At 31.6% G+C, this 25,841-nt stretch overlaps 1 protein-coding gene across 2 annotated transcripts; it reads left to right on the top strand.

Moving 5' to 3' along the window:
* The first annotated feature begins 115 nt into the window (after positions 1-115).
* Positions 116-16,988, top strand: LOC138308459 (uncharacterized). 2 transcript variants are annotated; one of them, XM_069249438.1, is made up of 8 exons: positions 116-384; positions 1,944-1,999; positions 2,525-2,640; positions 3,180-3,325; positions 3,657-3,834; positions 5,005-5,163; positions 13,609-13,632; positions 16,536-16,988. In XM_069249438.1, exons 1-8 carry the CDS (start codon positions 318-320, stop codon positions 16,858-16,860), a joined length of 1,071 nt encoding a protein of 356 aa, XP_069105539.1. In that variant the 5' UTR covers positions 116-317; the 3' UTR covers positions 16,861-16,988. The 2 variants fall into 2 exon arrangements, with proteins under 2 accessions (XP_069105539.1, XP_069105540.1); XM_069249439.1 differs by lacking the exon at positions 13,609-13,632.
* The last annotated feature ends 8,853 nt before the right edge of the window (positions 16,989-25,841 follow it).

Here is a 25,841-nt window from a genome sequence, read left to right on the forward strand (position 1 = left end):
GCACACATCGACTAATCAGATTCACTGATAAATTGAAGAACCTTCCGTTCGGAACGCGCACCTGCTGTAATGTTAATGTAAGGTAAAGTCTAGAAGCATTCGAACTATTGATACCACACAGCAACCAAGTTGTTTATTGATGGCCGCTAGTCACAGGAAAACATTAAGAAAGTCTCTAGGCAAAGACGTGCTTTAAATGATGCTAAATACGTTATATTTATATTTTGTTAGATGAAAGATAAACTTGTTTACTTTGGACATTTGCGTTTGGACATCGATTGTTTTGATTTATTTTAATTCTTGTCTTTGGAAACAACATGGACACGAAACTTGCCATTGCTTTGCTGTCGATGATGGTCACAATTTGTCTTGGTGACCTCGCCAGTAAGTATTCTATACTTGTTTTTATAATAAGTTGATATAAAATCAAAGCATAAAATACATATGTAGCACTAAATGTATGAATTAATGAATTATGATTTATTGTATGTCCGCAACACAATACAACATGTGATACACTGTACATTGTATGTGAGGTTTTAATAGCACATAATTTACAACTGCATATCTACTTTCATCTAAACTTTTATTGAGTTTTGATAGGTTGTCAGAGAAAATTAATACTTGACTCCACACTAGATTTGAATAAAAGTCATTTGTTTTTTCTATGAATTTATGTTATTTGGCCGAATTTCTTGTATATTTGTATTTTATGAATGTTTATCTGTGATATTTCCTCTGCTATTGATCACGAATACAGACATACATGTATAGCTTGATCCAAATTCTTTTATATTTGATCATTAAATTTCTGATAAACATTCTTCCTGCCTAGATACTTGGTACTTGGATTGTATGGTGTGAAGAGATAGTTTTATTACTTTAATGACCTTTGTCGGCCTATCCATTTTTGCAGCTAAATTTACATTTATTTTTCATGGCTGTCTATACCTATAGGTGTAATAAAATTGAATTTTCTAACATGAAAAAGCCATGGCCTTGGGACCTTGGTGCTGTGAAAAATATCAATATAATGTCTCAAAGATAAGTTCAAAAGAATGATAGGACATTGTAGTTAATGTTTTTAGTTTGAAAAGAAAATGTTTATTATAAACATATTGAAATATTGTATAATTGATTAGTTAATTTTAAAAAAAGTCAACAAATAAATGGTCTTGTATTTAAGCTATACATAAACTAACCGTGATCAAATTGATTTATTTTTATGACTATTATGGTTAATAGATCAAATGTCATTGGATGTGTTGTTTCTCAGCCCTTCATCCAGAAAAAAATCTTAATAGGTAAAGAATACTAATCACAACAACTTGAAATGTTTATCCATAAATCTTAAAAACCAAAACTGTTCATTGATATCATGAATATATATTTTTATGTATATAACTACAGAAATATACATCATGTATATTAGAGAGATTGACAGGAGGATTAACCAAGGTGTATACAATGTGCCTATAGGCCCCTCAGTTTAACTGAATTGATGTGTTTTACAGTTAAATATTATGATAGAAAAATATCTTTGGTATCAATTTGTACATTACAAAGTGGAGTGTTTGATTGATAATACCTGGTATATACTGATAATATATATATATATAAATAAATAAAAATGAGCTTCTGAACTTCTATATAAAAGAGTATGTTTCTGATAAGAATTATCAGCAAAAAGCATATACATCTGTACCTATCTGTCTCTGTAGATGTTAGTCATGCATGATTACAATTTATAGTTAGTCTGAATTACTCTGCCAATCCACCGTTCTATCATCTTTTTATATAGACCTTGAACAGATGAACTTGTCAATGATTTAAGCTATAATTCGGCCTAGTAGTTGTATAAATTTATTACGGAACAGAATCAAGCCATTGAGCTAATTCAGACTGAGTAGTTGTACATATTTCTGTGTTTTTTCCCCATTTAGGTGACATCAGTACACATACCGTGCAGCTGGAATTTTACAGATTACAAGTGGCTGATGTAGGTAGAAGCGTGATATCTTCATTCGTTTGTGTTTTGTTTTATTTCACTCCATGAGTAATTACGTAAATAATATAAATTCAAGTTAGCTAATTTTCCTGAAATATGTTTTTATCATTAATGAAAATTATAAGAAATATAACAATTATATTACATGGTCAATTGATATAAATTAAAAGTGGGTCATCTGTGGGCACAAATGTATATTTTAGTGTGGTAATGCCTGCTATGTTAATAACAATGAGTTCAAACCACAGAGCAAAAATTAGTGCTGCTTAAGGTGAATTTTAATTACTGTATACATGTATATAGTTTTCTAATTTAAGTCTAAATCAGAAATGTTTTGAAATTAACAGATATACATATAAGTTTATCAATAAGATGAGGAAATTTATGACCAAATTTGTTATGGTGACTGTATGATAAACCTTCAATTGTTATTCAAGTTAAAATCCAAAGTGCAATCTTATGTATATTTGTCCTGTAACTCTCCGTGATGTAAAATGAACTGGTTCTGTGTTTCAGTGGGAGACCCATGGAATGCAGACCAAGGTGGCAGCTATATTGGCCAGTGGAGCCAACATGTACTGCAGTGCTAACCCTAACAACTGTGGCCTGTCCACTTGTTGTACAGGAACCGCGTAAGTCATATATCTGGTCACCTGTTGTACAGGAACCGCGTAAGTCCTTTATCCGGTCACTTGTTGTACAGGAACCACGTAATTCATTTATCTGGTCAGCCAATCAGAAACGTTTTCCTAACTGATCATTGTCAAGGTGTGTGGGCTATCAAACTGTTTATCATTACAAGTATTGCTAAATAAAAAGTGGTATCGCTGTAACTTATTTGAGGTAAAATTACGGAACAATTTGGTTATAGATGTACTGTATTCTGCTGACAATGTGAACAAAAATATAGAATTATAATTAACAAATATCTTGTGAATGAGACAATTTCATGTCACTGTTGTCATATTTTCATATTGAAAAAGTGTTCAAATGTTTCTGGACTAGAAGTAAAATAGCCAGGATATTTTGTCATTATAATTAACTGATACAGACCTTACAAACCTGTTGAAAATAGACACCAAATCTGCTTTTAATTAATACCTGCATGGTAATTTATGACTTTTATTTAACTTCAGATTTTGAAAATACATTTTTGTTAATCTATCATCAGATTCAAAGAAATCAACATTGGAAAAGATGCTAACTCGGCTGCAAATGATGAAAAGAACATGCTGTTTAGTTTTCACATCACCATACCGTCTGGGGCATCACTGGTCTCCAACGATACCTACGTCCTTACGTCAGCTATTGTCATACGTAAGTTCACATGACTTCATACATATTTATGGGGTATATTTTTTGTTAATGTATGATTTTCATGTATGCAATATTTTGCGTCTTCATTATTTTCGAAATATTTGCAGGGACTTTTGTTTACGACCATGCATAAAATACGGCACATATAGCTTTAACTGTATGTCCACTTTATAAACCAGAAAATATTCTTTTTTTATTTTACTGTACAGATATTTGATGATAAATAAATGCCACAAAAATTGTACAATTATATAAACCCCGGGAATGTTATGTTACTGAGGTGTGAATCTTTCATCAGAAATCAACATCTCAGTGATTTTTTAAATTTCAGAAATTGTTGAAAATGTGAGGATAGATGTTTACAACTCGATCGGTTACTACATCACATGGGCAGATGAGACATACTTTGGAGTTCCACCAGCAACCAACGAAAACATCATCATCACTATCATTGCCTTCATTGTTCTTATCATCGTCATAGTCATTGCACTTTTCCTTCATTACTGGAAGTAAGTTAATATTTTAATTTACTGACAATATTTGAAATTGACATGAAATAAAAATAAATAGCTGTTACATTATCAGGATAGGAATGTATTTGTGATTTTTGTGGGATTTACTTTGCTATCTGTAAAGAAATTATAGCTCATCTGCCTTAAAGATGCTCCACCGCTGACAAATGGTGGTGTAACGGTTAGCATGGTTGCCTTCCAAGCAGTCCAGTGTTTTTCCTGGGCATTTTGGGAAATTGCCACCTGGTGAAAATTGGGAAATTTTGTGCGATTAAAGTATGAAATGAAAAATTTTAAGGGTGTTAATGGAAATTTTGGAAAAGGTAGAAATAAACAATTATCCTTCTCTAAGAATCAAGTGTAAGAATGTATACTAAAATACCACGTTCAGACTTGGGATTTCCAGAATTTTTTTGTTTCGTCACACAAAATAGGCATCATCTCACTGATTTGGGAAATTTAGACATAAATTTGGGGAAAAATAACAAGAAATACAATTGGGAATGGGGCCTTATTTCGGCCCCAAATATATAGGCAGGAAAAACACTGCAGTCGATCCGGGTTCGACTCCCGGCCGACGCACCTTATTTTTTTCTTGGTAAACAATGAAGTAAAATGAAACTTCGAGTAGCTTACTGAATTCCCTTCTGAGTTTGATATTGATACTTAGTTACATTTTCTTAGCAACTTTAAGTTAAATATTAAAGATGCTCCGCCGCTGACAAATGGTATTTTTTCACTATCAAAAACAGGAGAAGATGATTTAGTAATTTTCTTCAGTTACAAAAGTTACTTACTTTACACCATTACCACCATTGAAAAGTTTGAGCTTCTAATTTTACTTCAAGTTAAATATATAAAAGAATAATTAATTGCATCCCGAAAAAAAATCCGTGGCACTATATCTTATATGGAATGAAGTAATGATTGGGCATGCACCAAAGGCGAAATAAATTATTTTATGTTATTTTTTGTGTTAATTAGGCATATTTATACACGATTTAACACCAATTATTGTTCAAATGATGAATATCATATATGCTTTGTCGGAGGTGGAGCATCTTTAAACAAACATGTACCTAAATTTGGTTAATTCATTATAGGATTCCTAAGTTTATATATAACTAACTTACAGTAATTTAACACTCTGGATTATCTGTTTTACAGCAAGAGACGAGAACACAACGAAAAGTTGCTGAAGAAAATTGAAGACAAGAAAGCCAAAAAGAACAAGAAGAAGGGAGAGGAAGAAGCAGGGAAGAGCAGAGAAGGTCCAACTTACAAGCTGGAGACCGAGGCCGGGCCCATCCCTGCACCGGACAAGTTGTAAGTTGTTAGGTATACAATGTGTTAGTGAACATTAGAGTAGATTTGTAGGGTAAGTGATATTTAATGATGAATCTTCATTTGTTTTACTCTATGGAGACTTGATAATGCTTATTGATAACTATCTGCCTCACATTTAGGGGATTAAACATCAGCTGTACCTGCCTTTTGCTTTGTAATCAAGTTTGACATTTTACTAATTCCGCAAACATTTTTTCAAAATTATTATATTACATAATAAAGAGTCAAAAAAGGAGAATAAGCATGATAAGGATGGTGTTGATGAGGAATAAGCTGAGAATAAGGATAATTGATTACTGTAATAATGCAGATAATTATTATTTATAGCAATGAAAATTCAGATTGAAATGTGTTTGTTTACTAAGTAAGGACGCGGAAATGTATTACTGTTGTATAAGAATATGTTTGGAAAAAAAAAAAAAGTTACAAAAAAAACAAAGAGTCTCAAACAAACACAGTAAACACATGATTTACTCAGAGTGTGGTTAACTTGTTTTGACTCAAAGGGAGCCGTCATAAGAAGGTTATATAAAGCTCAGTACTCACTCATGTAATTAATACTGGAAAACATATTTTATGCATTATAAGCAATTAAAAAAACCCATTATCTTGAGTAGTGGAGCATATGAATTTAAAGTAAAAGTTTTTTCCACCATAAAACATTTACTGGAAACAGTAATAATTAAGTTCATAAAAAATTTGTTTAAGATTATAAATTCGTATGAAAATGAGGCAGTAATAAGTTTATGAAACATGAGGCAGTAATAAGTTTATGAAACATGAGGCAGTAATAAGTTTATGAAACATGAGGCAGTAATAAGTTTATGTAAACATGAGGCAGTAATAAGTTTATGTAAACATGAGGCAGTAATAAGTTTATGTAAACATGAGGCAGTAATAAGTTTATGAAACATGAGGCAGTAATAAGTTTATGTAAACATGAGACAGTAATAAGTTTATGAAACATGAGGCAGTAATAAGTTTATGAAACATGAGGCAGGTAATAAGTTTATGTAAACATGAGGCAGTAATAAGTTTTATGAAACATGAGCAGTAATAAGTTTATGAAACATGAGGCAGTAATAAGTTTATGAAACATGAGGCAGTAATAGTTTATTAAACATGAGGCAGTAATAAGTTTATGTAAACATGAGGCAGTATAAGTTTTATGAAACATGAGGCAGTAATAAGTTTATGTAAACATGAGGCAGTAATAAGTTTTATGTAAACATGAGGCAGTAATAAGTTTATGTAAACATGAGGCAGTAATAAGTTTTATGTAAACATGAGGCAGTAATAAGTTTATGTAAACATGAGGCAGTAATAAGTTTTTATGAAACATGAGGCAGTAATAAGTTTATGAAAACATGAGGCAGTAATAAGTTTATGTAAACATGAGGCAGTAATAAGTTTATGAAACATGAGGCAGTAATAAGTTTATGTAAACATGAGGCAGTAATAAGTTTATGTAAACATGAGGCAGTAATAAGTTTATGTGAAACATGAGATAGTAATAAGTTTATGAAACATGAGGCAGTAATAAGTTTTATGAAACATGAGGCAGTAATAAGTTTATGTAAACATGAGGCAGTAATAAGTTTATGAAACATGAGGCAGTAATAAGTTTATGAAACATGAGACAGTAATAAGTTTATGTAAACATGAGGCAGTAATAAGTTTATGTAAACATGAGGCAGTAATAAGTTTATGTAAACATGAGGCAGTAATAAGTTTATGTAAACATGAGGCAGTAATAATTTTATGTAAACTGAGGCAGTAATAAGTTTATGTAAACATGAGACATGAAACATGAGGCAGTAATAAGTTTATGTAAACATGAGGCAGTAATAAGTTTATGTAAACATGAGGCAGTAATAAGTTTATGAAACATGAGGCAGTAATAAGTTTATGTAAACATGAGGCAGTAATAAGTTTATGTAAACATGAGGCAGTAATAGTTTATGAAACATGAGGCAGTAATAAGTTTATGTAAACATGAGGCAGTAATAAGTTTATGTAAACATGAGGCAGTAATAAGTTTATGTAAAACATGAGGCAGTAATAAGTAAACATGAGGCAGTAATAAGTTTATGAAACATGAGGCAGTAATAAGTTTTATGTAAACATGAGGCAGTAATAAGTTTATGTAAACATGAGGCAGTAATAAGTTTATGTAAACATGAGGCAGTAATAAGTTTATGAAACATGAGGCAGTAATAAGTTTATGTAAACATGAGGCAGTAATAAGTTTATGAAACATGAGGCAGTAATAAGTTTATGTAAACATGAGGCAGTAATAAGTTTATGAAACATGTAGGCAGTAATAAGTTTATGTAAACATAGGCAGTAATAAGTTTATGTTAACATGATGACAGTAATAAGTTTATGTAAACATGAGGCAGTAATAAGTTTATGAAACATGAGGCAGTAATAAGTTTATGTAAACATGAGGCAGTAATAAGTTTATGTAAACATGAGGCAGTAATAAGTTTATGTAAACATGAGGCAGTAATAAGTTTATGTAAACATGAGGCAGTAATAAGTTTATGAAACATGAGGCAGTAATAAGTTTATGTAAACATGAGGCAGTAATAAGTTTATGTAAACATGAGGCAGTTATAAGTTTATGTAAAACATGAGGACAGTAATAAGTTTATGTAAACATGAGGCAGTAATAAGTTTATGTAAAAATGAGGCAGTAATAAGTTTTAGAAACATGAGGCAGTAATAAGTTTATGTAAACATGAGACAGTAATAAGTTTATGTAAACATGAGGCAGTAATAAGTTTATGTAAACATGAGGCAGTAATAAGTTTATGTAAACATGAGGCAGTAATAAGTTTATGTAAACATGAGGCAGTAATAAGTTTATGTAAACATGAGGCAGTAATAACCATGACAGTTTATGTAAAACATGAGGCAGTAATAAGTTTATGTAAACATGAAGGCAGTAATAAGTTTATGGAAAACATGAGGCAGTAATAAGTTTATGTAAACATGAGGCAAGTAATAAGTTTATGAAACATGAGGCAGTAATAATGTTTATGTAAAACATGAGGCTAGTAATAAGTTTATGAAACATGAGGCAGTAATAAGTTTATGAAACATGAGGCAGTAATAAGTTTATGTAAACATGAGGCAGTAATAAGTTTATGTAAACATGAGGCAGTAATAAGTTTATGTAAACATGAGGCAGTAATAAGTTTATGTAAACATGAGGCAGTAATAAGTTTATGTAAACATGAGGCAGTAATAAGTTTATGTAAACATGAGGCAGTAATATTTATGTACAACATGATGAAGTCAATAGTTATAGATACAAATGAGCAATAAGTTTATGTAAACATGCGACAGTAATAAGTTTATGTAAACATGAGGCAAGTAATAAGTTTATGAAACATGAGGCAGTAAAAATGAGGAAGTAATTTGATTAAACATGAGGCAGTAATAAGTTTATGTAAAAACATTAGACAGTAATAGTAATGAAGTTTAATGTAAACATGAGGCAGTAATAAGTTTATAAACATGTAAACAAGAGGACAGTAATAGTTTTTAGAAAATGAGGCAAGTAATAAGTTTATGATAAACATGAGGCAGTAATAAGTTTATGTAAACATGAGGCAGTAATAAGTTTATGTAAACATGAGGCAGTAATAAGTTTTATGTAAACATGAGTGCAGTAATAAGATTTATGAAACATGAGGCAGTAATAAGTTAATGAACATGAGGCAAGTAAGTTTATTAGTTTATGTTAAAACATGAGGCAGTAATAAGTTTTATGTAAACATGAGGCAGTAATAAGTTTATGTAAACATGAGGGCAGTAATAAGTTTATGTAAACATGAGGCAGTAATAAGTTTATATAAACATGAGGCAGTAATAAGTTTATGTAAACATGAGGCAGTAATAAGTTTATGTAAACATGAGGCAAGTAATAAGTTTATGAAACATGAGGCAGTAATAAGTTTTTTATGTAAACAATGAGGCAGTAATAAGTTTATGTAAACATGAGGCAGTAATAAGTTTATGAAACATGAGGCAGTAATAAGTTTATGTAAACATGAGGCAGTAATAAGTTTATGTAAACATGAGGCAGTAATAAGTTTATGTAAACATGAGGCAGTAATAAGTTTATGTAAACATGAGGCAGTAATAAGTTTATGTAAACATGAGGCAGTAATAAGTTTATGAAACATGAGGCAGTAATAAGTTTATGTAAACATGAGGCAGTAATAAGTTTATGTAAACATGAGGCAGTAATAAGTTTATGAAACATGAGGCAGTAATAAGTTTATGTAAACATGAGGCAGTAATAAGTTTATGTAAACATGAGGCAGTAATAAGTTTATGTAAACATGAGGCAGTAATAAGTTTATGTAAACATGAGGCAGTAATAAGTTTATGTAAACATGAGGCAGTAATAAGTTTATGAAACATGAGGCAGTAATAAGTTTATGTAAACATGATGATGCAGTAATAAGTTTATGTAAACATGAGGGAAGCAATCAAGTTTATGTAAACATGAGGCAGTAAATAAAAGTTTATGTAAACATGAGGAAGCAATAAGTTTATGTAAACATGAGGCAGTAATAAGTTTATGTAAACATGAGGTCAAGCAATAAGTTTAGTAAACATGAGTGCAGTAATAAGTTTATGAAACATGAGGAAGCCAATAAGTTTATTGTAAACATATGTAAGTGATAAGTTTGTAAAACATGATGGGCCACAAAAGTAATTCATGATCTAATACAATATGAGCAGTAACTGAAAGTATGAGTATTCTCGATCTGTTGTGACCAAACTAAGTTTGTAAACATAGTGCACCAGGTGCTTAAGATTAAATGATAAGTTTGTTCAAATAAAATCGTAAATCAATCATTGGACAGATGGTACATGTAGACCAATATAGTGACATAACAAACGTGAAATATCATTTGACCCATGGACAAAAGTTCATGCCAAACTGAAAATAGCATTTAAATGGACAAAGTTCATGTCTTTACAAATGAAATTTAATTTGATGGACAAAGGTCCATGTCTTTATACAAAATTTGATGGACAAAAGTTCATGTCTTTATACAAACTGAAATAGACATTTGATGGACAGATGTCCATGTCTTAATACAAACTGCTTAGTATTTAATGGACAGAAGTTCATGTCTTTATACAAAACTGAAATATGGACAAAAGTCATGTTTAATACAAACTCCTGAAACAATATTTGATGGACAGAAGTTCATGTCTTTATGCAAATTGAAATATCATTTGATGCGTCAGAAGTTTCATGTCTTTAATACAAACTGAAATATCATTTGATGGACAGAAGTTCATGTCTTAATACAAACTGTAATTATCATTTGATGGACAACAAGTTATGTCTTAATACAAACTTAAATATCATTTGATGGACAAAAGTTCATGTCTTAATACAAACTGAAATATCATTTGATGGACAAAGAAGTTCATGTCTTTATACAAACTGAAATATAATTTGATGGACAGAAGTTCATGTCTTAATACAAACTGAAATATCATTTGATGGACAAAAGTTCATGTCTTAATACAAACTGAAATATCATTTGATGGACAAAGTTCATGTCTTTATGCAAACTGAAATATCATTTGATGGGCAGAAGTTTATATCTTAATACAAACTGAAAATCATTTGATGAAAGCTTTAAGTATTGTAATATATAAAAAAACTTGTTTTCGTTTGTTGTATAGAATATGAATTAGGCATATATTGTTTTAGAAAGTCAAGGGCAATAACTCCTGCTAGGTAAGAAGTTCCTGTGTTGACAATATAATATTCCATCCAATTAAAGTCACTTTGTAACTAATAACGTCTGCCTCCTGTCTGTGTCTGACTGAAACTAAGACACGTGCTATCCCCCTTAACTTGTACAATTTAACTCTCTAATGAAAGAAATCTTTATATCAAACATTGATGTGTCCAGGATCATGAGACATTCATATAGACTTAAGGATCGGCTCTCTGCTAAGACTATGACTAATTTTACTACACTATATATAAAGTTTAGGAAAGAGGAGTTCATAACAAAGCTGAAAATAAAAAGAAAATCATATATATGCTGCTATGCTTGATTTTGAACTATTAAAATCATATATAGCCGTTTGATATTATGTATAATTTTACGAGAATTTCACTGTTTTGGCCTGTGATACACACGTCAAACTGAAGCAACTTATATCTTCAAAATTTGGTGTCTGATAAGTATGACCGTTTACATATTTGACAAAATCAGCTTTTTCCTTGAAATTTAGACCTTGATGAAGACTAACCTTGTATGACTAGTCAAAGAGAAGATCCTTAACTATTTGGTTCACATGAATCAAAATGACTGAGTCAAAAAAGTAGACTTCAGACTGTTCCATGATCTGAGTCTGTTTCCAACATTACAGAAAAATGATTATTTATAAATATAATTGGTGTCACACATTTAAAATGCACTTGTTCATTTGTGAGTTCTCTGTCACAAATATAACATAAAACTGTCTCTAATCATTTTAACCCCTTCCCTTATATATTTAACAGATGTTAAGGAAGGATGTTGCATTTTGCATCACAAACAAAATAATGAAGTGATACAAGCATTCTGTATTTGCAGAGTTTTCTGCCCTTGCTGGTAGGTATTGATTGTGACGTCATATGTTTGCAAGCGATAACTTTTCCGAGAAAACGACGTGAGTTGCGCTCACAAAATCATGACGTAACAATCGATACCTACCCGCAAGGGAGATAACTCTGTAATATGCAAAGACGGAATATAATTACTGTTTTATTATGAATGATAAGTGCACAGGCATACAATATACAATGAATTCAATTTGGAAGATTTCTGAGCTAGATTCATCTGGCGTTAAACATTAATCTGTTAGAGATGCTGTATACATAACTGGTTGTTGACATGGTCAAAATTTTTTGTTTTCAGGGTTTATACAGTGTAGATATGTAAGATTTCCCAACATTTTGTGGGTCAAATATTGGTTTTCAGGGTTTATACAATGTAGTTATGTAAGATTTCCAAATATTTCGTGGATCAAATTTTGGCAATTATAGCAGTGTCCCATAAAATCATGAAAATGATAAGTATCCCTGTGAAATAACCTGCTATACAATTTTATATATTTTGACTCTACATTGTCCTGATAATGTGAATTCTTCCTTCCTGTAGCTGTCAAAAATGTCTGAACACTGCCTATAGGAGTGTTAGAGAGGAGAGGTATCGTCAATGTCTCACACTGGCTTCAAAGTCTTCAATTCAAATCATGTTATGTTACCTGTTAAATCACTGCTTGATTTGCAAAACAAATTTGGTTTTATTTGGTCATCCCATGAAGCTTAATGTGTCATGAAAGTAATTCTTAATTTAGACAAATATTTATCTTCATTGATTGTGTTATTTTGCTCTAATAGATTATTCAAATGCATTGTCCAAAATATTTCTGAATCTGAGATATGAAGACCTTTTTTTGATTAGAATGAACCCCTTTATCTTGAAGAGATGTTAATGGATAATATATTAATACTGGTAGATAAATGTCCTTCTTTGTTTAACAATGTATTAAATCAGACATCAAAATCTTTGATTTTATGCTGACACATTATTCAAATACAGAATTATAGTTTTAGTAGTATACATATAGGATACTTGTATAATTGTACCTGATGAAGTACATATTACCTGATTATCATCACATCTTGCTTTCTTTGTTTCATTAATTATTTTACTAAAAATAGAAACAATAACTTGTAGATGTCATAGCAGATCACATTGCTTGATTTCTATTTTATACTTTCATTGACCAGAGGTTACTTAATTTATTTCATGAAAAAAAATCTATATTATGTGTAATTGTCTCCCCTTCATCATAATGATTGTTTAGTAAATTGACCTTGAACAGTATATACGCTGCCCTCCAAAAGTTCTGTTACACATCCGTATATAACATAAAGTACAGAAATATGTAAACCTTTTTATTACAGCCATCCGTATATAACATAAAGTACAGAAATATGTAAACCTTTTTATAACAGCCATCCGTATATAACATAAAGTACAGAAATATGTAAACCTTTTTATTACAGCCATCCGTATATAACATAAAGTACAGAAATATGTAAACCTTTTTATAACAGCCATCCGTATATAACATAAAGTACAGAAATATGTAAACCTTTTTATAACAGCCGTATATATTATTTATCAACTTATTTATCTTCTCTAAGTCTATAATTGTTTTTTAAGATTTTTCTCAGAGATTAATTGCCAGCAAATTTTAACATATGTAACAGAACCTTTGGAGGGCAGTGTAGTTAGATATGTATATTTCCTTTGACCAGAAACCTGAACTAACTTACCATTTAGTGTAGAATAACTGAATATCTATGTTGATTTACAGGAAATCTCATAAGAGACGTATCCGGTAAAATGTTTGTTTTATTCATATACTAGCCAGAAACTCTCCTTCTCTTACTTCCAATTCTGACTGGAATGACTGTTTGTAGATGTATGCTAGCTAAGCTGCCAATTTCGAAATGTCTCTCACATTTTAAGTATCGTATTGGCAATATATTTTTGAAAAGAAAAAAGAAAAACGTTTGGTTGGTAGAGACAAAGCAGTTTCATGATTTTGAACTTGTCAAAGTAAATTTTAAATGTCTTGCCAGCTACAATTGTAGATCTGTCACCACATACAGTCAATTCAAATTCCATCGTCAGAGGTCCACGGTGGATTGAACTAAACTACACTATACTTTAGCGAATCAACCTGAAGCTACAGTCTCCAAAGTTGTTCATTTTCAAGGATAAATATATTGCGAGTATCATAAGTTCGTTTATAAATGTAAAGAATCTAATACCACAAAGTGGATTTATACCTGTGGTAATTACAGTATGGTATCTAAAAAATGTCTCAAGCTTTAAATACAAAATGTAATTGAAAAATATAACTCAGGCTAATTCTTTTATATAACCAAAAAGTAAAATATGGCATAAAATTATTGTTCTATATTTCTTATGAAACATACAACATAAAATATTGACAAATTCCACGTCATTGATTAATATTTTAATTGATACCGTTGTAATTACAAATCGTTGATCAATACGATTAAGCGGGTACAATATGTACGCTGTACCCATATACTAGCCATAGTCACGCACGTTAAACAAATGAACTACATTACCACTGAGGAGGTGATAAATGATTTTTTGGCAAGACAATTCAACTAATAAAGTAAACACACTGCTGTCAGAGCGATTTGAGCAGTTCTAGACAAAAGTTTCATTACTTTACGAGCAAGGGACAGGGTTCGGCATACAAGATGTTCGACCACAATGTGTAATGGCGGACAGCGAGCGGGTTTGAACATTTCACACGCATTTCACCACCATGGGCTTTTCTGGCATATCAGAGCAAAACCGACTGATCTAATTTCTATTAGAACTGGGTTTTTCCGATATATGTACACATTTTAATGTTCTCTTAGACTGAATTGTCCCTTTAAATACAAAATGTAATTGAAAAATATAAGAAATTGCACTGCACAAACTTTCAATGACTGAGATATCTCAAAAAGTATTGTTCAATACCTTTTCTGATTGAAATATATCAGCAAATCTTCTGTCCAAACATTGATAACCATATCATATCCTAGAGACTTCAATACTATGGCCTTCGGATTTGAAACAACATTCCTATAATTTCCTCAATTACAAAGAGTCCAACAAAGCCCTGAGGTTTATAGAAATGTTGATCAACCTTGGCTAGTGGAGAATTTATGATTGTAGTTGTAGCTTTTTGCACACATCCTTCTGTAGATTATCATAATGCATGGATCTATCAAGTAGTTATAGACATCTCCACATAAGTGAAACATGTACTTGATACATTCATAATTACTTACTATTCTCCCATACAAAAAAATGTTTAAAATATCTTGTTAACATGTGTTTTAATGTGAAGTGATAATAGGTCTATGGAGTTCGATGTACGCATGGTCACAAGGATGGTTACATTATTTTTATCCACAATTCATGTCTACCTCTCATGACAGTGAATAAGTCCACTAAACCTGCCTATATTACTACGTTTTTTTGTTTTTTTTTTGTTTGCCTTAAATACATATACATGTATATCAGGGGGGGAAAACCCATTATATAGGCAGATTTATCGGACTAGACAATGAATGTGTGGTAAGGTTTGTAGTTCTACACCCCTCTCAGTATGGGAGAATAAGTAATCCGTCAATAGGGCTAAGAGCTTAATCCATCGATATAATAGCTAGTTTTTATTGTCGACATATAAATCGACAATGAATTTAGACCACATCGCATAATTTATGAACAGATATTTAACTATTTGCAAAAATAATTAATACATTTGAAATAATGACTCACTTTTTTTTGCCTTAAATACATATACATGTATATCAGGGGGGGAAAAACCCATTATATAGGCAGATTTATCGGACTAGACAATGAATGTGTGGTAAGGTTTGTAGTTCTACACCACTCTCAGTATGGGAGAATAAGTAATCCGTCAATAGGGCTAAGAGCTTAATCCATCGATATACTAGCTAGTTTTTATTGTCGACACATAAATCGACAATGAATTTAGACCACATTGCATAATTTATGAACATATATTTAACTATTTGCAAAAATAATTAATACATTTGAAATAATGACTCATAACATGCATCTAGTGATTTCCACATCATTGATCTTTACTACGCCTAGAGATGAAGGGGTTATAATCATGTTATTTTTATTTACCTAAGATGCTACATTCGTTGTAAGATACGTGACTGAAATTGATGTCATATGATGGTGTTCCTGATTTTACAAGCTGCGTTAAGTTTGAAAAAGATGCTCTATTTTTGTGGGTGATCACAAAAAGGCCTACAAATTTAGATTTCAGATTTCTTTACGAACGCTGCTTCTCATTACAAAGAGTTAAATTAATGCTGTTGTTGTTGTGAAATAAAACAATTACATCACTGTTATAAGTTATAATGGCCGAAAGTCTAATCCTTTGTTGATGATCACTTCATGGTGACAATGTTGTTAACAATAATTTTTGTTTTGTTTCCAGTCAGCCAGTCATACCTCTTTGATAGCCTGGCTAAATGCATGTGTGTCAAAAGTTGGCTGATGTATCACTGTTTTATGTCGTATATAATATTAATTACTTGTTGCATCAAATGTTCAGATGATTATGTCATTTTCATATCAAGAGAAATAAGTTAAAAAAAAAAAACTTAATGCATTTACATGTGTGAATTATAAAAAGGATAAATAATGAATTATGATTTATTGTTTTAGGAAGTCACAGTTATACGGTAATGAGAAAGACACTGGAGCCAGTAACAAACCAAAGTCTAAGGGGATAGCGAGCGACACGGACTCCGCCATTAAAATGGACGACCCAAAGTCAAACGGTGATATTGACGAATCAGCTGCCCGTCGGCACGCGGAGAAAGGTCACTCACTTCCCCCATTGAAGACTTCCGAGGCCAGGCCAGCAGAGGAAGGAGAGGACAAAAAGAAGAAGAAGAAGGCTAAAAGGAAGCACAGGAAATCAAAGAGGACCACTCAGGAGAACTTTGGCTACCAAGCGCAGTCAGACGAGGAGGTTACTGACCTTTAGGAACCACGAACTAGTCTGTTACTGTAAACATGAAGTATTCGTTAGGTATAGAAGTTCCTGTTGTTTCCGTGGATGATGTAAAACCACAAGTAAACAGCACGGTCTGATATATAAAGCCAACCATGACTTTTTCTCTATCCAAGAAAAATACATTATGAAAGAAAATTCAACTAATGATTTTTACTATATCCATGATGTTAGTAGAATTTTCATTGAATCTAGTACCTAGTATATTTCCGAAATCAAAAAATAATTTTGCATTCTTACAATGGTGTTAGATGCCGTCCAATAATGTACATATAGAATATAGTTGACAGCCATTTTTATTGCATTGCTTCATGGAATAATAATTTACATGCATTATTTTTTTAAACTTATATCGAATCATTGTTTGAAAATGCTGACATTCTGACTGATAGATATTATTATGTGGATGCTTTAAATTCTCCGACATTCCGTGATGTAAGTTTGATGATTATTTTTTACTTTTTTGTTATTTTTTATAGTGTGTATTAACTCATTCAACCCTGAGACTTTTAATGGACTGTTCCAGCCTTTCAATCGGATGAATCCAAATGTGGTTTTAGGGGTGAATATGCTAAACAAGGTTTTTGAAGAGCGTTGTTAGGGGTATAGAATGAGTACTGTGTTTTAAACCACCACCATCCTAATCACAAAAAATTGCTCTTCCCTTTAACACAAAATCATATATGAAACTTTCTTGTTGAAAAGTGTATAAAATATAGGAATAAGAATTACTTTTTTTATCAGTTAAATTGTGTATAACTTAGGGTATTGGAGTTACACTGTTCTCGGCAATACTAATACATATCTCACAGGGTAGGTGGGAGTTTCATGTACTAACGCAAACAAAACCTTTAAATTTGTAAATATAAGTAAGCCAGTGTTGCCAGTTACAGTGCTTATACATAATTCCTTTGTGCTTTTTATTGTTCAGCATCGTGTTTGTCCTTTTATAAGTTAATATTTGCTGTTTAATTGTTTACATATATCGTTACATCGCTCATCAATAAAACCATTATGATATCTTATAACATGTAGCTATACAGTTTTTAAATGAATGTACAAAATGCCATTAAGTATATCACAGATTTAGTATTACTGATAAATGTTTATATTTCTAACTGTGATTGTTCGTGTATCATATGGGTTGTGAAGATTGTTGCTGGTACATACATGGTTATAGCTTATAATCTCATGATGTACGACTGGAATTGATTACAAGTATTTATATTCTCATCAGCGGAGTATATAGGATCTTACATGAGTGTTCATTTCATATGAGATTTTGTGAAGCGAATCTAAGAAGTTTTTACTTTTGCAAACCTTGGCGAGCAAAAAGTAAAACTTCGAGACGAGTTTCATAAAATCTCATATAAAATAAACATAAATTTAAGATACTTTTTATCACATAACTCCAAATACCTACATAACAAAGATTTTTACGTCAAAATATATTCCGAAAATCCAGCAGAGACCGCCATTTTGTCCCGCCGTCCTCGTAACCTGACGTCATGTCATTTTTCCTGACGTCATTTTATTGATTCTGTCTGACGTCACAATGAATTTCCAGTCAATGAAAATCGCTCCAGGTCATATTACACTAATGACATATGCAAAAATATTACACGGGCGAAATCACTGGATATCAGGCGGATTATGTGACAAATGTGTTTATTATTTACTTTTAAACCTGTCTATAAAGACCACTTAAAGGACAAAGAATAATAGGTTTCTGGCCCAACCCAACAGTCTGTATAATCAGACCAAATTGTTAAAACTGACCATTTACCATTTAATTTGGTAAACCTGACCATTTAGTTTGTTTAAACTGACGATTTAGAATAAGAAAGTGGCATCATCAACAGTTGGTCTAAGGTAGGTTGTTAACCCTATTGACTTTTTGAATTTGAAATTTTACTCTAAGTTATCTCCCTTTACCTTCAGTACTCTTTGGTGTTGTAATAATTTAAGTGAAACAGGATTTTTAAACTTTTAAAATGTTTATCGTTGTTTTGGATGGCTATTTACACTGATGTATTTATCACAGTATTGTTTATTTGTTTATTAAATACAAACTGTTGATACTCTTTACAAATTCCGAATTTGCATATTACAGAGTTATCTATCCTTGCGGATAGGTATTGATTCTGACGTCATGTGTTTGCGAGCGTAACGTCATACGTTTCGGAGAAAACGACGTGAGCTGCGCTCACAAAATAATGACGTAACAATCGATACCTACCCGCAAGGGAGCTTACTCTGTAATATACAAAGATGGAATATTGAAGTTTGCGTGATGTGAAAATGCCGTATTATCGATACATATACAAGATTATGATGATTTGTTTTCTTTGTTGTTCACATTATTTAGATATTAATGTGTTTTTAATTATTGTGTTTACCAACATTTTGTGTTAGTTTTTAGTGCTCAATACTCCTATTGACGTCAATTACTATTCAAACTACATATCAGCATTACTTGTACATGTATCTGACAGTACAATGTAGCTATAGACATTTGTAGATGTGTGCATGCAAAGAGGTACAGTATGTGTTAAGCTAAAACCTTTATCTAATAACAGAAAAGAATTAATACGTAGATACAGTAATAATAAATGTCAGCTTAATGAAATTCTATTTAAAGCTAGTTGTATATTTTGACATTGTGCTAAAAAACTGCAATTTATCATATAATCGAATTTATATATTTTGCTTCATAAATGTAGCAATTTCATTTGACTAAGCAGGGTTTTAATTTTTCAGAAAATCGGCAATGCAATTTATTGCTGTATTACAAGCATAATGCATAATATGTAAATTGTGTTATTTTATCAGTAACTGTAAAACAACTTATTTTCACGTCGACGTTTTCATGCCCAACGATTTTCACCGATATTCAATTTCACGAGTTCGTCTGGTTTCACTTTGCTGTGACCAGATCAATTTCACGTCGAATTTTTTTGCGATTTCTTATGCTTGCAATATATGTACGTGAAATTTAATTGCACGAAAATAGCTTGGTTTACAGTACCTCAGACTTGCTGTCACATGATACAGGGTATGGAACACAGGATCACGGAAATCGGCAATATTTGTAATAATCTATAGTTTCGAGCTTTTTAAGGAATTTTAGTTTGAAATCACATTTGACCTAGATAAAACAACCAGCCCTAATTATCTGTTGAGTTTATATAATGTACTGTGTATGTCCAGAGTATGAATCATGTACGGTCCATCTTTTTGACTATATAATATTATATCGACATAGATATTACTTATCGTTTGCTTGTTGAAGTCTGAATATTTGTTGATATGGGATGAGTTTTTTTATGTGTTAGCGACTTTTTACATCAATGACTAAAACACCAGGAGTGGCATTGTTCTCTTTTGTCTGTATACAATGTAAACTGACAATATAAGTTTAAAAGCTTTATGTTTGGATAAAAAGATATTACTTCCATTCAAATGGTTTGTACTTATATGTGTAGGCGTCCACTGTGATATATCATTACGTTTAAGGTAATGCCATCGGTAATGGGATTGTATCACTGACATAGAAATCTGATTTTTCATTATTTTTGGCAACCTTTAATCTTGCATTGTCACTTTTGACACAGTGTTGTATTTGTTCCGTCCACATTTTAACATTTTATATAGATAATAATAAAATTAAAATAACTATATTAATGTTGCTCTTTTCTTTTTTTAATATATGGTTGATCTTTAAAGATGCTCCATGGCCGACAAATGGTATTTTTTTACTATCAAAAAAAGGAGAACACGATTTAGTATTTTTCTTCAGTTACAAAAGTTACTTTCTTTACACCATTACCAACATTGAAAAGTATGAGCTTTTAATTTTACTTAAAGTTAGAAATATGAAAAAATTAATTGCATCCCGAAAAACATCCGTGGCTCTATATACTATATAGAAGGAAGTACTGATTGCGCATGCACCAATTGCAAAAGCAAAATGAATTATTTTATATTACTTTTTGTGTTAATAAGTCATATATACACGATAACACACTAATTATTGTTTAAATAATGAATATCATTTATGCTCTGTCGGCGTTGGAGCATCTTTCAGATGTGATTTTATAAAACATTGAAGCAATGCGAACCGGATTGGCAGCTTAACCTTGAGGCAATTCACATTGTCTTATTGAAATTGAGATGTGAAAAAAGATCAAATTAAAGCAAACGTTTCGACAATTTCTTCTTTGAAACAGATTTGTAAAAAGTGTTGAAACAGTATATACTGTATACATGATATACATGTATATACAGCTAAATGTGTTGGACTTCATTTAAAATGTCCAATATTTTTTGCCCAAAAAATATAGTATTATTAAGATATAGTGTAGAAAGTTAACATATTAAAGGTTTGAAAGGAAATGTCCACATAATCCTTCCATTGGTTATTGATTGGGTTATGAAGAAGTTACATCTTAAAGTCTCCTGGGGACATTCTTGTATAACCTCCTTCTACGGCAACTTTTATATGGATGTTATTTTACTGGTTGAAATTTGTTTAGCTATATGTTAGCAAGAAATGCACGATATGAGAATTGCTTTCATTTTTCCCCTGGTAAAATGTAATAAATAGTGTCGGACGGTGTGATCTTTTTTCTATAATGAACCAGATGTTGCGCTGGTACATTAACTAAATTACCCTCAAGATGCTTCACCTCTAACAAATAGTATTTTTCCTCAATAAAAATACACGATTAAGTATTTTTCTTCAGTTACAAAAGTGACTTACTTTACACCATTACCACCATTGAAATATTTGAGTTTCTAATTTAATTGCAAGATAAAAATATCAAAAATAATTAATTGCATCACAAAAAAAAAATCCGTGGCACTATGTTCTATATGTAATAAAGTACTGATTGCGCATGCAACAAAAGCAAAACAAATTATTATTTTTCCGTGTTAATAAGACATATATATATATATATGATAAAACACCAATTATTGTTCGAATGAAGAGCATCATTTATGCTTTGTCGACGGTGGAGCATCTTTAATTCTAGCTCATTAATAAAATCAGGCATCTGTAGATAAACGGCTTTGTGGAGTGTCAGGAAAAGAAGTCTTCAAGATGATGCTGTCACAGTCAAAGTCCAAGATAATTAACTTTGTGTTGTTTATTAAGGGATGCTGGCCAGTTTTCTCTCTAATATACAAATACGGGTATTATACTTGAACAAGACGGTAAAAAACGCACGTACGCTTAAAAACAAGCCTACCATTACTACATGTAATTTTAAGCCTAACATTGTGTTTCTTTGCAGATGCTAAACAACATTTTGTGTGTACATGTATATTAGCGCCCTAGACTAGATTTTAAGCATTTTTTTATCATTTTTACATTTTAATCGACTTTACAAACCACATTTACCATCCCTTTTATTCATAAGTCATCAGTGTGGAGTTTTACATGGACATATATGTAATGTCTATCTTGTCTATAGATACTGATTCGTGTCTTGTTATAGACATTTTCTTTGTGAGACGTTTTGTTTATGAATATAAGCGATACACATGTACAATAAAATGTATGTTTAACATTTATCCCCACACATAAAGCAAAAAAGCAAGTTTGACCTAACACAATATTGATTTTTTTTACTATCCATTGTTGGTAAATTGATGGAAAGATGTGTCTTCAAATATGTATATAATTTTCGTCTCACCATTTCTCCTTCGTCACCTTACCAGTCAGGTTTCGGACATGGCGACTCGCCTACAAACCAGCTTCTCTCTATCCTGTAAGAAATACATTCCTTTATTTACATTAAGATATAAAATATATATCCCGCACTTGATAATGGTGTCTGTAAAGTCACAAAGTTCTCTGTAAACTGTCTAGCTTTGAAATCCGATATTTTACTTTCATGGTTTAAAGATTACCTATCCAACCGAACACAACGCGTTATTATTAATGGGAAATTATCCAGTTAATCTTATATAAAGTCTGGTGTTCCACAGGGCTCCATTCTTCGTTCCCTCCTATTTCTTATATTAATAATGATATTGTAAAAGATACTAACTCTTTCATCAATCTTTTTGCAGATGATGCTTCCTTGTGTGTAAAAATAGATTCCCTATTTTTCCCACTCAGATCTGAGAATACTAAATGTTTATGTGAGCATTTTCTTTTTCTTTTTCTTTTTTTTCATACAAAATTGCCGATACATGAAAAAAAAAAAAAAAAAAAAAAACACCAGTAAAAGCGGCTACTTTAAATTCCGATCTCGATAAAATTCATGCATGGTCGAAAAAAGTGATTGGTAAATTATCTTAATCCGATTAAAACTGATTCACAAGCACTACTAATAAGCCGAAAATCAGACAAACCCTTCAATCCACCGCTTATTATTAATAACACTATTATTACAGAAGTATCTTCTCATTACCATCTTTGTGTATTACACTCTAATGAAGGATACTGGAATGAACAATTTACACTATGCTGGATACCAAAACCACTCCTTTCCCTTCAACCAAACTCCCCTCTTATCCTCATCGACCGAGTTTTTAAAAATATTCAGATTCCAAAATGTTATTGACTTTGCATGCATATCATTTTGACTTGCAAATATTTGCTGTTTTACTATAGATTATGGACTAAAATGAGTCATAAAACTACGTGTTAAAACATAGCAGTGATGTTTCTATACTTTAACTCGCATATTATGGGACCATTACCTGTAACTGTCCTATATGTTACCTTTTACTGTTTTGTTATATAACTCTAATGTAAAACAGTCACTTATAAGATGTCAGTATAAAAGTAAACTTATGGGAGATTACATAATGCAGGTGAGAAGGTCTACGGCAATAATACCATAACAATCATGTTAACACACAACACACGACCAGGAATATTTCGTTATTCTTTAATCCAATATATGGAGAATCTCACTCAATGAATATGAAGAGAATTCAATCTATTGACTCAGGATTTAAAAAATCCACACACAAAAAAATGGATATATATATATATTCCCGATTGTTTTCCCTTTTTATAACTCTACCATATAACACATATTTACAGCATTGACTCCAATTTCTGCTTTCAGAAACTTTTTTGTTTTCGTACGCCACCTAAAGTTTGAATTTCCAAAATATCTTGTTGTTTTACACTTATTTTGAAACAATTTCAAGGATATTTCACTCAAGAAATGTCGCCTTTTGTTGAATGAAATTGCACTCGATACATATTTTAATTTCCTGATAAATCCAAGAGGATCATTGTGATCCCTAGAGAGGTTCAAAATTTGAAATCTTTCGAATTCAATAAAAGTTCGTGGAGGGGGAAACAAACGTTAGGTTCATGTGTCATTTCTTTACCACATTAGAAATATTGGGGAAATCACTTTATAAATAGAGTTAAATCAATTGAAGTACATTCCAATATATGTTTTTCAGTCGTTTTAGTAATAAACGTCACTGAAACCGCATTATTTTATAATTTTGCGAATGTAGCATCCTTGCGTCACTGTCGGTGGACATGGTGAAAGTGACTTTACAGATAGGAATGTTCAACCCTAAAGCAGACTTCACGCATTTCGTACATTGATGCTAGCATTACGTATAACACAAGCAAAGGTTCGTTTTACCAAAATGTTATTATTTCGAAATATTAATTCGTTTTATCGCAATAATATTCCGTTTTATCCGAAAAGTATTTTGTTTTATCGGAATGGTATTTCGTTTAACATAATCAATGTGTTATCACATTTCACCGCAGATGATTAAGATGCAAATTAGAGGGCCAATGGTATCAATACTCGAGGACTGATCAGAGAGTGTGTACACCACAGACAATCTAAAACCCCTACCAGTGGATAATCAGCCCGGATGATATCACACACTCCTGAATCATTGAACACCCCTAGAATCGAATCCCAGTAGAATTGATTTCATAAAACATTCTGACTCTGTTGAAACACATTTTAATGTAAACAGCCGACATGTCATGCGCAAGAAGTCAAATCGCCGGCATGGAAATGCCATTTGTCATCTAGTGTGATTGTCCAATTAAAAGTCAAGGTCAACTAAGGGGTTTAGCAGGTGGACGAAAGTCGGAGGACCAGGGAAAAAATCCGCCGACTACCGGTCAGTACCTGGTTACTGCCAAACAAGGGATTCGAACTTGCGACCAGTCCTCACTGTAACCTTTATAGATTTTTTTTTATTTTTGATTTATATTATCGTACTACATACTGTAACAACTGAAAATTATGCTGTTTTATGAATATCGGCCAATGATATAACCTGTAATTTATTTTATTTATGGTATACAATAAAAATAATGCTGTAAAAAATTTGGTTACTTCCAAAACACGATATGATGTTAATGACATTTCTCCTTATCATTCTGTGGGTATGAGCATGACAACGTTCATGGATACGGGCCATTGGTCCCCTCAGTACTCTGGCTGATATCTGAAACTTTGGCTTAGAAAATCGGAGTCATCAAAATAGCACAATAATAATAATTTGAAAATATATTCGTGTGGTTATAATTGAATGAAAATATTTCCCATTAATATATTGATTATTTTAAATTGAAGTCATGGGCCTATTAACTCATATTTGAAGGAATTAACTGTTGATAACACAATGAATCAGTTTTAGTTTGTTGTCTACATCATGTGATCAATATCCACTACACCTGGGACAAATTATAAATACTATGTAGTACAGCACACACTTTGATTTAAAACTATACTAACTGTCAAATCCAGTCCAGTTTTAAAGCGGACACCTATAGGTGCGTCATTGATTTGACAAAAGAAGTGAAATATTTAGAACATACATGTAAGCATCTGTTTTAAATTGTTATGTTGTCGTCTGCTATATAATGTAGTAAAATATTTACGACTACCATGACTCTACGTAAACAAAGGGAAGTAACTGTGTGATAGATGACCCGGGTATTA

Source organism: Argopecten irradians, chromosome 15 (genome assembly GCF_041381155.1).
Source record: "Argopecten irradians isolate NY chromosome 15, Ai_NY, whole genome shotgun sequence".
In the NCBI taxonomy this organism is placed as follows: domain Eukaryota; kingdom Metazoa; phylum Mollusca; class Bivalvia; order Pectinida; family Pectinidae; genus Argopecten; species Argopecten irradians.

Coding starts and splice junctions, on each gene's coding strand:
- LOC138308459 (XM_069249438.1), top strand. CDS start 318: ATGGACACGAAACTTGCCATTGCTTTGCTGTCGATGATGGTCACAATT. Junction 3,326..3,656: donor TACGTCAGCTATTGTCATAC/GTAAGTTCACAT, acceptor TTTAAATTTCAG/AAATTGTTGAAAATGTGAGG. Junction 5,164..13,608: donor ATCCCTGCACCGGACAAGTT/GTAAGTTGTTAG, acceptor GTTGATTTACAG/GAAATCTCATAAGAGACGTA.